Here is a 16,404-nt window from a genome sequence, read left to right on the forward strand (position 1 = left end):
AAGCAAAGTAGCACAACAACTGACTACATAGATGAATCTTAAAAACATTATATTTGGTGAAGGGAAAACAAACTCAACAGAATACCTAGCCTCAGTATGGTTCTGTTTATATGAAATTCAAAAACAGGCAAAAACAAGTTACATTGTTTGAGGGTGGATATTTAGGTAGTAAAATGGGGTAGTGATTACCTCTGGCAGGGAGCCAGCTTGTTACTAAAAAAGAGGTGTTTGGAGGGTTTCTAAAGTACTAGCAATGTTCTAGCTCCTGACCTGTGTTGTATGATCCCCGCCCCCCACCCCGATTGCCTTATTCCCTGAATTCTTATCACATTTAACATGATAAGTGGCTTTTAAGAAAAACTCATAATGACAAAATTATTGACATGGCAAACAATGATGCCAGTCATTTGGCATTCAAGAAGATGTATTAGTCAGCTATATATATACTTCTATAACCAGACTTAGTTTTTAAGCTTTTATTTTTCCTGCCTTGAAATTTAATTCATATTACTTGATATATTTCTCATATTCAAGGAAAATGAAAAATTTAGATCTAAATATTCTGGAGAGTTGGCTGATTAAGTGCCAGTTTGCTCAACTATATTTCTGAAAACATACTGAATGACTTTCCTGGTGGTCCAGTGGCTAAGAATCCACACTTCAGTGTAGAGGGCATAGGTTTGATGCCTGGTTGGGGAACTCAGATCCCACACATTGCACACATACTGAATGAACAGAAAGAACTGTAGGGTGAGGGTATATAATCCCTACTGAAGACCCTCTCATGTTGCTCTTTTAACTTTTTTTGCTGCACTGCACAGCCTGCAGAATCCTAGTTTCCCAACCAGGGATCTAATGCTGTTCCAGCATTGAGAGCATGACGTCCTAACCCCTAGACCATCAGGGAATCCCCAGCCCTTCTAACAATCTTAATCTGGAAAAATCTAGGCCTTGTGAGAGATGGAGTGGGGATACTGAAATCATTATGCCCTTGCCCCACCAAAGAAAGTCCCAACTGAAGGAAAAGAGCAACACTGCCATTCTGTTCTTCTTTTCATCAGTATGATTTTCTCAAAAGGATAGTCAGATTTTGTAGGAAAGGAAGATAGTATTGTTCTACATCATCTTTGCAGTTGTGTGCTGGAGTCAGTGAAGCAGAGAGAATCGTGTGTGTTAACTCATTAAGCAAGGTACTTGAGCTAAATTGCCTTACATTGAATTAGTCTCTTTTTATCTTGGTCTGTTTTGACCAGCAAGGATGTATGTAAAAGCCAGCAAACTGAAGGAACTTTCAAATATGTAGTGACCCAGGTATACAAAGTCTGAGAAGTTAAAGAATCCAGTATATTCTTGAGCATAGTAGTCCTTATAAAACTGTCATAATTAGTAGGTTGAAAAAAAGCTTCTTTGTTCTTTTAAGATTAAAGTAAGCAATAGACTTTGAGATAAGGGATCAAAGATAAACTGCTGAAATAACAGAACAAGATGAAAAGGAAGCTGACAGAACTAAGAGGGTGGGGAAAGGGACAAGCAGTAATCTTGCAGAAGTTAACTCGTTATTGACCAGAGACATATTAATATGTCTTTTGTTACCTGAACATTACTGACAGGAGACCTTTCAAGTATTCACTTGCATAACAACTTGTGGGCCACAGGTGTTTCTGCAAAAATCCCCTGGTCAATAATGTATTGAAAGCATGTTGGCAGTAGCCAGAAATAGAGCAGGTACTATGGAAAATGGAGACATGTAAGAGAAGAAAAGGACAAAGAAGGAATTAGTAGATGGTAGGTAAGGAGGACAAATGAACAAAGATTGGGTGTTAATCCAGCAGGTCTTAATAGCTAAAAACTCTTGATATAATTACTACCTGAATTGGCATTTCGAAAGAGAAAGTTCAATGCTAAGATCAACCCTATAGAACTAAACTTGAAGAATGAAGAAACGTTGAATATATGTCAGTTGAAAATTAATTTGAATTATAAAATGAGAATTATTTTTACTGAAGACTTCAGTAACAACAGGTACCAGAAGAAATGGAGGTTGTCATGGGTAGGATTTTGGCTCAAATGAGCGTTTGAATACAATTAAACATTTTAGGAACTTCTCTGGTGGTCCCGTGGTTGAGAGCCCACCTTGTGGTGCAGGGAACATGGGTTTGCTCCCTGTCCCATGCCAGAGAGAACTAAGCCCTGGTGCTGCAAGTACTGACCTCTTGCACCGCAATGAAAGATCCTGCACCATACAGCAAAAGATCCATGTGCCAAAACTCAGGCCCGAGGCAGGCCAATAAACTTTAAAACCCAACATTTTAATTATGTCTAAGTAATTAGGGCTGTCAGGCTTAGGAAATAGAAAGCAGTTTTTACTATTCTTGAAAGAAAAGCTATATAATGTAAAAACAATGTAATTAGTGAAAAAATTATGTAAAATGGTAATCAACTGGGAAGAGTTCTGGGAAGTTCCAACCTAAACTATAGAGCATAGGGTATTATATAAGGACAATCAATGTATTATTTACAGTTGGCAAAATTGGTTTAAATACCCATTTTAAGGTATGTCTATAAAAATAAGTTAACTTCAGTGTCTTTCCAAATAACCATAGCAAAGTCTTTGGTGGACAGAGCATGTGATGAATAAAAATAAAAATTTTAAATGTTACATTTCTGTAAAATGGAACTTAATTAAATGAACAAAATTTCTTGGCTTGCCTGCTATGACCAGCAATGTGAGTTGATTTTTCAGTTCTCCATTCTGTTTACCTGGGCTGTATTTGAAAGTTATTTGCCTTCTAGAATGGACCAAAAACTATAAACTATAATATAATATAAATAAACTATAAATATAAACATAACAAACATAATTTAAGTATAAATATATAAATATAAACTATAATATATTGCTATCTTTAAGAAATAGTCTTAAAATAAAGAAATTCAGATTTATTATTAATTATCATTAAGAAGTTATTCTTTATTCTCTAAAAAGAAATTGAGCACTTATAGATACTAGGGCTACTACAGTAATAAAATAGTCCTCATGGGGTTTACATTCTAGTAGGGAAAACATAAAATAGTGATTACAGAAATGGCAATCCACTCCAGTATTCTTTTTTTTTTTTTTTTTTTTTTTACACTCTAGTATTCTTGCCTGGAGAATTCCATGGACAGAGGAGCCTGGTGAGCTATAGCTCACAGGGTCGCAAAGAGTTGGACACAACTGAGCTACTTTCACTTTATCTTTCGCAGGAAAAGCATAAATAGTGATTACAGGGTTAGTAATGTGATTTGTTACACAGGAGTACAAAATACTGTGAGGATGTAATACAGGGAGCCTTACCTAATTGGAAGAGGAGGAACTGTCAAAGGAGATTTAAGAAGATAAGGTTTAAATTGTTACCTTTAAGGTAGAAGGAAGTGTTTCAGTAGTTGAAACACCCTTCAGTAGTGACTAGCCATTTGGCTTAAAATTAAATGGAACCCCTGCTTTCTTCTTATTGCACAAAAATAATTTCCACGTAAATCAACAGTTTTAATGGAAACAGTTTAAAGGAAAGGCCTAAATCATGAGTGAATTTCTGTAGTCTTTGCATATAGAGATAATTTTTTTTAAGTTTATGAAACCCATAAATCACAACAGTGTTGCATGGTAAATTCGCCTACATAAAAATTAAAAGTGGCAGTTAAACACTGTTAAACAATATTCAAAGACAAGTTAGAAACTGGGAAGAAAGCAGTCTGTAAAACAAAGGATTACTCATTTACATGCTGAACTCATAAACTGAATAGCAATATCTTCACAGAAAAATATATTCAGCTTCACTGATAAAAAAGTACAAGTCTAGATATATTTCCCCCATCAGATGGAGCAGGATTTTAATCTAGGATTGTCTGTATGTGGAACATCTCTAAATATCTTTCAGTATAAGGTTAGTAAAGTGTATTATAGTATATACCTACAGAGAAATATTATGCAACAGTGAAAAATAATGTAGCCCCATGCTCATGGACAAAGGTGTTGTTACATATCGTTTAGTGAAGAAAGCAGGTGATAAGCCTGGGATGTGAGATTATATCAAATGTGCACATGTCTATTTGTGTTTGCATAGAATGCTGTCTAGGCTGTTCACCAAAGTATTAGTTGTTAATTTTCAAGTTTTGGATGACTGGAGTTTGTGTTTTCTTGTGACCACAAATTTTTTTTTTTAAATAAAAAACAAAAGGTTATTTGGTATACCTATTCACATTTAGTGTTTTCTTCATATGTTTCAACTTTTCAGATAAAACTTATATCTTACATGTTTTTCAAAGATAACTTTTGTAGAAAAGCATTTGATTTATCTGCTCTGTATATTTTGATTAGCTGCATCATCAGAGACAACTTCATATGCGTTCCACTTTTATATTAATAAGTTGACATTTTGATTGATAACACGACCATTTCATTGAAACATAATTGTAGTCAAAGCATTTATAAAAGAATATTTATTTGTCTTTAGAGAGTGATGGTGGTTCTTATGAGTGATGTTCTGGAGATGGAGTCAATGCTTTGACACAATGCCTGAACAAGATTTTCATGAAAACTATTGGGAAACTCTTTTGAGTATCTATTAATCAGATTCCATGTTAACATTTTTGCTGATTAAATTGAAAGTTTTTTCTTTAATCTGTTGCTTTTCTGTTTAGAATATTAAGATATTTCAGGAGACCAAAGACCATGTCTTAACTGTATTAATGGGAAACATTGTGCGAAGTATTTACCCCTATCTTCTGTCAAGAAGTTTACAGTTTAGTTGAAACTCTCTCGCCTAGTACTTGCAATACTATGCTTTTGATATCTTAGTGAACTACTTCTGTATATATACATACATACTTTATATGAAAAAATCAGTAGATTATTTGATATAAAAACTTTTAAAGATGTACTTTTTTGTTTCCTCCTTCTTCCCCTACCCTAATAAATTAAAAATTATTTTCAAAGAATATTTAGAAAGCAAGTCTTTTGTAGAAAGAGACACATGTAGTAGTTTCATTTTTAAATGATTTGTGGGATAAAGTATGCTTTGTGGGTAGTTTACTTGCTAGTATATTTAAACTGGTAGAACTAAAATTATTAATAAAGTTAATTCATTGGTATAAAATATAGCCTAGCCTATTATATTAAAACAACATTCTTCATAAGGTACCGTTAGAGATAATGCAACTTTTATTCTTAGATTTTAGTTATTGTGCTGTTAATATACTAATATCTTAACTTCTCAGGATAAAAACAAAGTAAAAAATGTTAAAATAGCAAAAATTCTATCTGCTTTCCTATACATACACTTCTGTTTGCTACAGTTTGTAGCCATACAGCACATTTTCTCTGAGCAAGAAAGAATATGGTCTTGGTTTAATTCACTTCCTTGCTTTTCCTTATAGAAAATCAGGTTTTTGAGAGCTCTAACAGTGTGCTGTTACAGGGCTCTCATCCTTTCTGTTTAAATAATGCAGGTACTTTGATGGAAACCTGGAGAAGCTCTTTGCTGAGTGTCATGTAATTAATCCAAGTAAAAAGTCTCGAACGCGCCAGATGAATACAAGGTCATCAGCACAGGATATGCCTTGTCAGATCTGCTACTTGAACTACCCTAACTCGGTGAGTATCTGACCAGCACTGCTGACTCTGCCTCAGAGCGTAAATTGACTTTTCATTATTTCAGCAAAGGCAGTTCTGGGAGTCTCGGATTGTAGCAGAGCAGTAACCTATCCATATATTAAAAGAAGAAAGAAGAGTGAGAGTTTGTCTCTCAGCCCCTCCCCATCCCCATTTGCTTTTTAAAGCTGCAACTTGTCCAAGTTGTCATTGCACACCTAAATCTTTTTGTTTTACCTCTATGGGAGAATTGTGTAATAGGTAGGCAGCAAATAGAATTATTTTTATCCAAATTAAAATAGACTTAAAACTAAGTTTTTAGAATATCCAACACACCTACAAAATGTCTTTAATGCTATTTCACTAGGGAGATTTCAGGACTCTTCTTAACAAAAGATTTTCACACATTCAAATCCATTCCAACAGTGATTCTTTAGTACATGTATCCTTCCTAAAACCTAGTGTATTTAGATGATTTACTTTGACTTATCTAGTGAAGAAATGTTATGCTTAAATAAACACAGTCTTCCTATGAAAGCACTTTATTAGTAACCATAGGAAAATTACATTTGTGGCCCAAAAAAATGTATTTAGTTACTCAGAATTCATCTCTTAAGATGTTTAAAATATCTAAGGCTAATTTAATTGTACAGCAGTTATAACCATCTTGTTCATATTCTCTACTGTAATAGTTCAGCAGCTTTTTCTAGTAATTAGTATATACCAGGTCTTTGTCTCCAGTATTATATATTGTAATGTATTGAAGGTTTTTTGTTATTAATCTTAGAATTTGACATGTGTACCTTTAAACATTCTCCTTTGAAGGAAGTTGATTTGTTCGCACGTAGAAATGCTTAGAAGAGTTTTAAAAGAAAGTTAATTATATGCTCTTAGAGAAGTGGAAAATCAGATTTAAAATAATACAGTAGGAGCATTTCTTTGGTGACCCAGTGCTTAATACTCCTCATTCCCAGTGCAGGGGGCACAGGTTTGATCCCTGGTCAGGGAACTAAGTTTCCATATGCCACATGGTATGGCCTAAAAAATAAATCAGTTGATTCAAATGTAAAATTTTCAGTCAAAAAAATTTAGTAGGTAAAATACTAAATTGAATTTCCAGATTTTCAAGTCATTCTTAATTTATTTTCAAATTTAAAAAAATTTTTTTGGCCTTGCCACACGGTGTGCAGGATCTTAGTTTCCTGACCGGGGATCAAATCCTTGTCCCCTACAGTGGAAACATGGAATTTTAAACTCTGGAGTGCCAGGGGAAGTACCCCATATTCTCAGTCACAGCTGTAACACTAGCTTTTTGGCTTTGGGCAATAAATGATTTAATATGGCTGAGTCTCAGTTTTTTTTTTTAACCTTTCAAATAAATTGAATAAGGTTGTTTCAGATTGCTTGTCAGCCTGAAACTATATTCATTCTCTACTTAAATCACAATCCTAACTTAAGTATTTAAAAAGAACAATCAGTACTGCTATTAAAAATACATTAGTTAAAAAAAAAATACATTAGTTTTGTATTTTGACCATTTTATTATGTTTCTTTAACAGATTCTCTTTACCAGTGGACATTTATATAGTGTATGTAGTTTATAAATGGTTCTATTAGGTAATACTAAGACTCAAAAAGTTTGTTCTGGATTATATAAGGTTTCCTTACTCCTTGGCATTTCCCTTCCCGCACTCTTACAGCCAGATCCTCTTTAGTGTAAACCTTAAATGTAAGTACTGAAGCTAGCTGCTCACAAATATCTGCTATAAATTTCTCAGTGCCCTTGGTATTGTCTGACAGTCTGAACAAGTTAGAATTGAAAATCAAGTAGATATTTGCAGTGTAGATTGTGCTATACTTATAACTGATAGTGGAGGAAACAGTCTTCATTTATTCAGCAGACTCGACACAGTGCTAGCTTAAGAGAAAGTAATTGAAAGGTGAGTTTGGAATTAGCAATAAGAAGTTGACTGATGATCCTGAAAAGTAATTTTATGTATTATGGTAAGATGGGAAACCAAACTACATGAGCTGTAGAGTCATTGACTTGAAGGTGGGAAAGGAAGTTGAGGCAATAAACATAAATTAGTCTTTCAAATTGTAAGTGACAGAACAAGAAAGTGCACAGCAGCATTGGTTGGAAGGTAAGTTAAAAGTATTATGGAAACTGTGCCAGGTGTTAGGAAAAAGTAATCTCGGTGAAACTGGGACTTCTTTTCTCACAGTTTTTGGGCTCATAAAGGATAATTTTAACCTTTGCAGTTTTTCTAGTGAATGTCACCTGAGAGTCTTTATTTAGGCTTTATTAATTGGATGAATGGTTTCTTTACTTACATTATATACCTAACTCCCATGTATCAATTTCCACTACTCTTCAAACACTGATAACTTGCCTTTTATTATTGTTTATCTTCAATATGTTTATCCTTGAAAGCAACTTTGCTTTATATAGTGCCACATGAAAACAGGTTTTTAAGTAAATGTTTCTGACAGCTTAGTTTATATAATTGATACTTTGGAGCTATTTTGGGTGGTCTCTTCTTTAAAAACAATTTCCTGAGATTTTGGAACACTCTTTTAAGTTCAGAGATTCCTTCTCTGTCCCCCTACCCCCTTGGGTTGTGTCCAGTTCAGGAATTTCTTAGCCTTGGCAACAGTTACTTTATATAATAATATTATTTTCAATCAAAGCATAAGATTTAGCTCTACTAGGAAATATAGCTTGAGCTATCATATCTTTTTTATGAAGTAAATCATTTTATACTTTCTAAGAATAAGGTATATTAAATAGATAAGAGCAAAATGAAAGATTGTGAGAGTTGCCACCCTCTTTTTGCTTTACCTTTGGACATGTATGTGTGATTTATTTTTCTAATTTATGTTGTTTAGTCTTGTTATCTGTTTAATTAAAATGTTATTGGAAAGGGGAAAAAAACCTTTGTTTTTGTCTTTTTATCTTATCTTAAAAGAGCCCTGGTGTAAAAGTCCCCACAAGTAGAGGTGTTACCTATAGAGATCACTGAGGAACCGTTGTGGCCTTTAGTCTGAAAGTCTTTGGAAAAAAGAGTCAAGCACATGAGGATGTGTGTGTGGTTTTAGGTTATGAATAAGACATTCTAGAATTACTGATACGACTTTATTATATTTGTTCTTTATAGAATGCGCCCTCATTATAACATCAAAAATTGAATACTCTCCTTTAGTAAACTGGCAATGGGTTAATGCTAGAACTCCTTCACTGTTGTGAGTAGTAATAAGAATAGATTCTTTTTATTTCTCAGATCTTTTGTTTTTGGATGAGAATATTGATTTCCCAAATATTTATCTTCACTTATTTTTGACTCGGGTAGAATCATTGTCACTCTGAATAGTAACATATTTTAACCTTGGTATTTTCCATGTTAATTGGTCTGTAAAACCAGTATCAGGACTCTGAACTATTTTCTTCCCCAGCTACTTTCCAAGTATATTATATATAGTTGGTATGCTATAATATTGTATCTTACTTGCATTTATATCTCAAAAGCAATATCAGGAATTTTGTAAGCATACCTCAAATAACAGCTAATTAGAAAATGTTATAGAATTTAAAATGCCGCTTTAATAAGAGCCACAAAATGAATAAAAGAGCTAAGAATAAACTTGGCAAGAAATATGAAAGACCTATACAAAAGAAAGGGGAGATAAATGAATGACAAGTATTTGGAAAGATAAAATATTAGTGAAATCAAGCAAAGAGTAGATTGATGAGGGTAGAGAGGAAGCTAGTCTTACCAAATTCAAGAATAGGCAGTGCAGTAAAGCAGAATAGAGTCGAGTATTGTTTAGTTGCTAAGTCATGTCTGACTCTGCCACCCCATGTACCTCTGTCCATGGGATTTCCCAGGCAAGAACTGGAGTGGGTTACCATGTCCGTCTCCAGGGAATCTTCCTGACCCAGGGATCAAACTTGGATCTCTTGATTTGGCAGGTGTATTCTTTATCAATGAGCCACCAGAGAAGCCAGAGTCAAGTATATTTGTGGAGAATTTAATATACAACAGAGATGGCATTTCCTTTAAGGAGGGTTATTTAATAAATGGTGTTGGAATAACTCGACAGCCATCTGGAAACTTAGATTTCTACCATACTCCTTATATCAAAATTAATTCAGGACTCTTCTGGTGGTCCAGTAGTTAAGTATCTGCCTGCCAGTTTAAGGGACACAGATTTGATCCCTGGTCTGGAAGATTCCACATGCCATGGGGCAACTAAGCCTATGAGCCGTAACTACTGGAGCTCTTGCACCCTAGAGCCTGTGCTCCACAATGAGAGAAGCCACCGCATTGAAAAGTTCATGTACTGCAACTAGAGAGTAGCCCTGGCTTGCTGCAACTAGAGATGCCTGTGCTCAGCGACAGAGACCCAGTGCAGCCCCCAGCCCCCCCAAAAAAGCACAATTTTTTTTTCCAGGTTTAAAAATTTATTTGCACATATTGAAACAAAATAATCTTTTAACTAGTTTTTCCTTTGTATGTCTTTTTTTTTTTATTTTTTTTTTTATTAAAGGATGATTGCTTTACAGAATTTTGTTGTTTTCTGTCAAACCTCAACATGAATCAGCCACAGATATACTTTGAATCTCCCTCCCATCTCCTGCCCCATCCCATCCCTCTAGATTGATACAGAGCCCCTGTTGGAGTTTCCTGAGCCACACAACAGATTCCTGTTAGCTGTCAATTTTATATATGGTAATGTAAGTTTCCATGTTACTCTTCCCATACATCTCTCCTTCTTCTCCCTTCTCCCCATGTCCATAAGTCTATCACAACTTTTTTTTAACTTAAGAAGAAACTAATTTAGAGGCCATGGATTCTAAAGCTGATACATTTTGCTATATATGAGCAAAGAGCTTCTGCACAGCAACAAAATGTATTGAAACTGGGAGAAAATATTTTCCACACTTAAAAACAGTCAATTTTCTAAATAAGTAAAAAAAAAATACGAAAGCAATAAAATATTTAGAAAAATTGTCCAGAGGAAAATTTGGCAAAATAGGTGAAGAAAATACACAGAAAAAGAAATACACAGCCTTAAATCTTGTTTCAAAGTTTTAAGCTTCACTCAAAAGAAGAAATTAAAATAAAAACTGTTGGTAGTTAGTTCATTTTCACCTTTACTGGCAAAGATCAAGGAGTTTAAGTGTTCTGGCATGGGTGTGAGAAGGCTTTCTTCAGTAGTGTAAATTGCAACAACCTCTTTGAACAAGCTCTTTGTAATAATCAAAATGTATACTGTTAGAATTTCACTTGTACAAATTTTTCCTGATATACATTCATTTGATCACAAAGATAATAATAATAAAACCAAGATACAGAAGAGAGTTTGTGGTACTTCTACCATATATTGGAAATAGTGATTACTTCTGGGTAGAGAAGTAGAGGACAAGGTAGAAACAGATGGAGATAAGGGAAACTTTTTTTTTTTAACATAAACTCATATTGTTAAATAATTGTCTTTAACTATAGCCTGCATCATATTAATTTAAAAAGAATTAGGTAGTAAATATAGTAAAATATTTTTAAAGTAAAATATGATAACCATATTTGTCTTTTGAAAATGTAGTCCTCTACACTCTTAATACTAATTAAAGTACCTGCTTTTAATATATCATTATAGAATATAATAAGGTTCATTTAACCTGCCATCAAATTGAAAGTATTTCAAATCATATAAGTAGTATAAGATTAGGCCAAAATGTTACTATTATTCTTATTATTCAAGTGTTACTACTATTCTGAAGAAGTATTTTGGTTTCCATAAGATTTTATTTTCTAGGTTAGGTATATTCCAGTGCAGCTCCATGAAGTGTGGTATCTGTGTGGCATTTTAGAAATAACACCTTTGGGAGCTCCCTGGTAGTCCAGTGGTTAAAACTCGGTGCTTTCATTGCCGTGGGCCTGGGTTCAATTCCTGGTCGGGGAACTAAGATCCTGAAAACCAAGCAAGCAGTATGGCCAAAAAATAATAATAAAGTAACAGCTTTATTGAGATGTGGTTCACATACCATACAACTTGCTTATTTAAAATGGTCTTAAGCATAGTCACAGAGTTGTGTAACCATCACCACAATTCATTTTCAAACATTTTAATAATCCTCCAAAGACCATTATCTTTTTATAGTCACTTCCTGTTCCCCTCAAGCTTGTTAGCCTTAGGCAACCACAAATCTACAAGTGAAATAAAAAATATGTGGTGTTTTGTGATTGGTTTATTTCACTTAGAATGTTTTCAAGGTTTGTCCACATTATAGAATGTGCTTTACTGCTTTTTATGGCTGAATAATTTTCTGTTATATGGATATTCCACATTTTGCTTATTTATCAGTTGATGGACATTGGAGTTGTTTCCAGTTTGGAGTTATTGTGGCTAATGCTGCTGTGAACATTTGTGTACAAGTTTTTATGTGGGTATATACCTAGCAGTGGAGTTGCTGAACCGTTTGGTAATAACTTTTAATTTTTTGAGAAACTGCCAGTGTTTTCCACTATTCCTGTACATTCCCACTAGCAGTGTTTGAGGGTTCTGATTTCTCCATATCCTTGTCAGCACTTTTATTGTGTCTTTTTGATTATAATTGTCCTAGTGGGTGTGAAGTGGTGTCTCATTGTGGCTTTGATTTACCTTTCCCTGATGATTAAGGATATTGAGCATCTTTTCATATGCTTATTGGTACAAACTTGTGTGCCTTTCCTAAAAATTATAAATATCTAATGTAGATTCATCTCTCATTGTTTTGTGTTTAATGAATTTGTGTGTATAGATTTTGCCACTTAGAAATTCGAGCCCATTTAGTCCTTTCAATTGGACATTTTAACCACTATGAGAAACATGATCTGATTGGTTCTTATTGAGTCACTGTAGTGATTCTTCTGATAATTTCTTTTGAAAGTCCATATATTATTTTTGTTGCAGTATTTCACTGGCCTTGAATGTGGACATAAGTTTTGTATGCAGTGCTGGAGTGAATATTTAACTACCAAAATAATGGAAGAAGGCATGGGACAGGTAAAGATGCCAATTTGTTCTTGAGTTTTTGTTGAATTTCTTTTAAGTGTTTAGACTGTTACACAAATATAAACAGGTAAAGCATTCTGGGTTGTGAATTACATGTGACTCTTTTTTCTAGGTTAAAACAACTAAAAGATAATTGAGATTTTTTTTTTTCTATTTACAATGTGATATTCCAGGTAAAAATCCAGTGCAGGTAATGTTTTCTCAGCAGGCATTAACATTTGTTTTTATCAGGGTAAACTTGTTGAGAATTTTTGTTATATCTCTTGCCTTTGCCAGTTAAGTTTAATCTTGAAAAACCAGTTGTTTGGGTTAGCAATTTTAGTTGCTTTATGGTGGCAAATACTCACATACAGGTTTCCTTTAAAAGAAAGGAAATGATTAAGGTCCTATAAATGTTCAGGTATCCTCAGAACCTAGCACAGTTCCTGGCAGTGGTAAGCATTCAGTAAATATTTGTTGAATGAAGACATAGTTTAAATTTCGATCTTTTCCAGACTATTTCGTGTCCTGCTCATGGTTGTGATATCTTAGTGGATGACAACACAGTTATGTAAGTACTTTTGATAGATTCTGCATGTTGGATATATATTAGTTGATTAAGCCAAATTAATTTTTGCTCAACACCACACCGGAGGTGAACATTTAAAGTCTGGAGAGACTTTCTAACCTACATTCCTTTGTAGTACACAAGCCTGTTTGTAGCCTGGTTAAATGCCCAGTCAGTGTTTTGTTAAGTTGGCAATGCGTGACAGCCAGATTTCAGCGAACCTTGCAGTTGGAGAATAGGTTATGTCATTGTGGCAGTTGATCTTCTGAGAAGCAGTGCCAGGACATAGTTCAAAGAGAAGGGGCTTTATTGCGGATTGCATCTATGTAGGATGAATAGGAATAGGAGGAGTAGACAGACATGATACAGTGCTGACACCTGTTGAGAAAGAAGGAAGAAGAATTCAGTAGGAAGAGACTAAGATGGTGTGCATCTGTGAGAGTCTCTGTCAGCCCTGTTGGGAACTCCAGTGCATAGATTTCCCACAGAGGAATACTTCGGTCAGCAGAAATGGCCAGGCCCTGGTACCAGTGTCACGCTCAGCCTCTCACTGGGAGCTAAGCAGGGGGGATGTGGCCTCATCTGGAACGCTGCTATGAATCTCAAAGGCACTGCAGCTGGAGGCTGTTGGCTAACTACTGGCCTTGTGAAAGGTTCCCTTTTGAAGGAGAGAGAGAAACTTGAAGAGGTATCATTAGCTCCTGTACATGGGATAAAATCCAGAGTTGCTTAATTCCTGAGTCAGTGCTGTTTTTATAACCTCAGGCAGCCTAATTGATTTTAGTCTAGGAAGATAAATAGATTGAGGGCCTGAATGATCCACACACAGATTTTATAATTAGTCCTGGATAATTGCCTGTATAGAAGGGTATGTCTGCATTTAAGTGCTGGGATTTGAGAGTAATAAGAGTAAAAGCAGTCATGGATTTTAGTGAGCAAATTCTTAACCTAATGAAGCCATAAATTGACTTAACCAGCACAGTTCATAAAGCCACTGATTCCACTTTGTTAATCCCAACCTACTTTGGTTTACTAAAATACATTTACTCTTGTCAGCCTGTCTTTCAGTAAATCTTATTTCCATTAACCATATATGGTCTTAAAGTACCACCATCTTTCCAGTTGTCTTTATCTTGTCCTCTCGTACTTTAATTCTTTGTATTCTTTCATCAATACAGGTCACTGTATCTTTTCATTCATTCCACAAACATTTACTCCGAGCCTGTTTTGTTAGCACATATACCTAGGAGAACAAATTAAGATACATTTCCTTTCCTCAAGAAGTTCCTAATAACAAATGCATAGTTTACAGTTGATGCATACATGTTTGCCAAATCGTTTCAGTTGTGTCCAACTTTTTACGACCCTATGGACTGTAACCCTCCAGACTCCTCTGTCCATGGGGTTTCCCAGGCTGGAATAGGTTGCCATCCCCTTCTCCAGGGGATCTTCCTGACCCAGGGATTGAACCCCTGTCTGTTGTGTCTCCTGCATTAGCAGGCAGGTTCTTTACCATCACTGATACCTGGGAATCCCATTTTATGTGTAAATGTATGTATAAAGTACAGTTACGTAGAAACACATTACCTAAAGAATTAGGGCATCTTAGGGAGAGATATCAAGGATTAAAAATTTTGTGTGGAGGGTAATAGTCTGTGAACTTCTCTTCGATGTATTCTGTCATGGCTAAAGCACAAAGTAACAGATTACTAGAGATGAGGATGAAAAGAGTTTGACAGTTTGAGTTTTGTCATATAAGGTTATTAGGACTGATGAGATTTGCATTTTAGAAATAACCTATGTAGGTAAAAGGAGGATAGTGTAGAGTAGGGAGGCATTTGGGCAGTGAGATGTGGTTAGAAGATTATTGTTTATAATGCCTGGTTAAATAAATAAATGTAAATCAACTTTAGATATTCTGACATTAAACATCTTTTTATGTTTATTTATTTGGCTGCATCTTAGTTATGGCACGTGGGATCTTGGTTGCAGTGATGCGGGATCTTTCTCTGTGGCCCTTGGACTCCATAGTTGTGTGTGGCATAGGCTTAGTTGATGCATGGCATGTGGGATCTTAGTTCCCTTACCAGGGATTGTCGAACTTGTGTCCCCGGTGTTGAAGGCTGATTCTTAACCACTGGACCACCAGGGAAGCCCCTTAATTATTTTTTCTTTTTTTAAAAAATAATTGACTGCGTCGGGTCTTAGTTGCAGCATGTGGAATCTAGTTCCCTAACCAGGGATCAAACCCATGTCGCCTGCATTGGAAACACGGAGTCTTAGTCACTGGACCATGGGGGAAGTCCCATTGTTTTTTAAATGATGTAAATTTCTCATAACATAATATTTACCTTTTTAACTAAAGTATGCAGTTCAGTGGCTTTTTGAATACTTAGGTGATGTTGTGTAACCATCACCACTATCTAATTCCAGAACATTTTCATCACCTCCAAAAGAAATCCCATATCCGCTAAATAGTTACTCTTGATTCCCTTCTCTCCCTAGACTCTGACAACCACTCACCTTTGCTGTCTGCATGGATTTGCTTACTCTGGACATTTCATTTAAATGGAGTCATATAGTATATGACCTTTTGTGAATGGCTTCCTTCACTTAACATAATGTTTTCAAAGTTCATTCATGTTGTAGCATGTATAAGGACATCATTCCTTTTTATGGCTAAATGATGTTCCATTATACGGATATTCCATATTTTAATTCTCCATCAGTTCTTTGACATTTGAGTTATTTTTATTTTTTGTAGAAATCTTTGTTACTATTTGAATATTTGTGTGCAAGGTTTTTATTGAACACCTGTTTTTAATTCTCTTGAATGTTTATACCTTGAAGTGGAATTAATTATTGAGTCATATGGTAATTTTGTGTTTGACTTTTTGAGGAACAGCCTTGTGCACTAATTACTTTCATCCCTCAGTTTCAACGTGTGCAAAATCTGGAGGTTTACTCATTTGAAAAGTACTTACTAAATACTTTCCACAGGCCAGGCAGTTTATTGGACATAAGAGATCCTTTCATGGAGCTTATTGTTTGGTTGAGAATAGGGAATTAGGGAGGCAGATATTAAAGAATGATTATATGATAGCTGTCTGATGAAAACTTTGACACATTCTGTAAAGAAATATATAATTTGCCATGAGAACTGAAGGGG

The 16,404-nt window shown here is 34.9% G+C and overlaps 1 protein-coding gene across 3 annotated transcripts in view; it reads left to right on the forward strand.

Annotated features, from left to right (window-relative positions):
* ARIH1 (ariadne RBR E3 ubiquitin protein ligase 1) overlaps positions 1 to 16,404 on the forward strand; it is a 98,077-nt gene that overhangs the window by 58,598 nt on the left and 23,075 nt on the right. For all 3 annotated transcript variants that reach the window (XM_065941573.1, XM_065941574.1, XM_065941575.1), the window contains 3 exons: positions 5,491 to 5,635; positions 12,587 to 12,679; positions 13,183 to 13,238. In XM_065941573.1, coding sequence (XP_065797645.1) covers positions 5,491 to 5,635; positions 12,587 to 12,679; positions 13,183 to 13,238 — 294 coding nt within the window. The remainder of the gene's footprint in view (positions 1 to 5,490; positions 5,636 to 12,586; positions 12,680 to 13,182; positions 13,239 to 16,404) is intronic.

Source organism: Muntiacus reevesi, chromosome 7, assembly GCF_963930625.1.
Source record: "Muntiacus reevesi chromosome 7, mMunRee1.1, whole genome shotgun sequence".
Taxonomy (NCBI): Eukaryota; Metazoa; Chordata; class Mammalia; order Artiodactyla; family Cervidae; genus Muntiacus; species Muntiacus reevesi.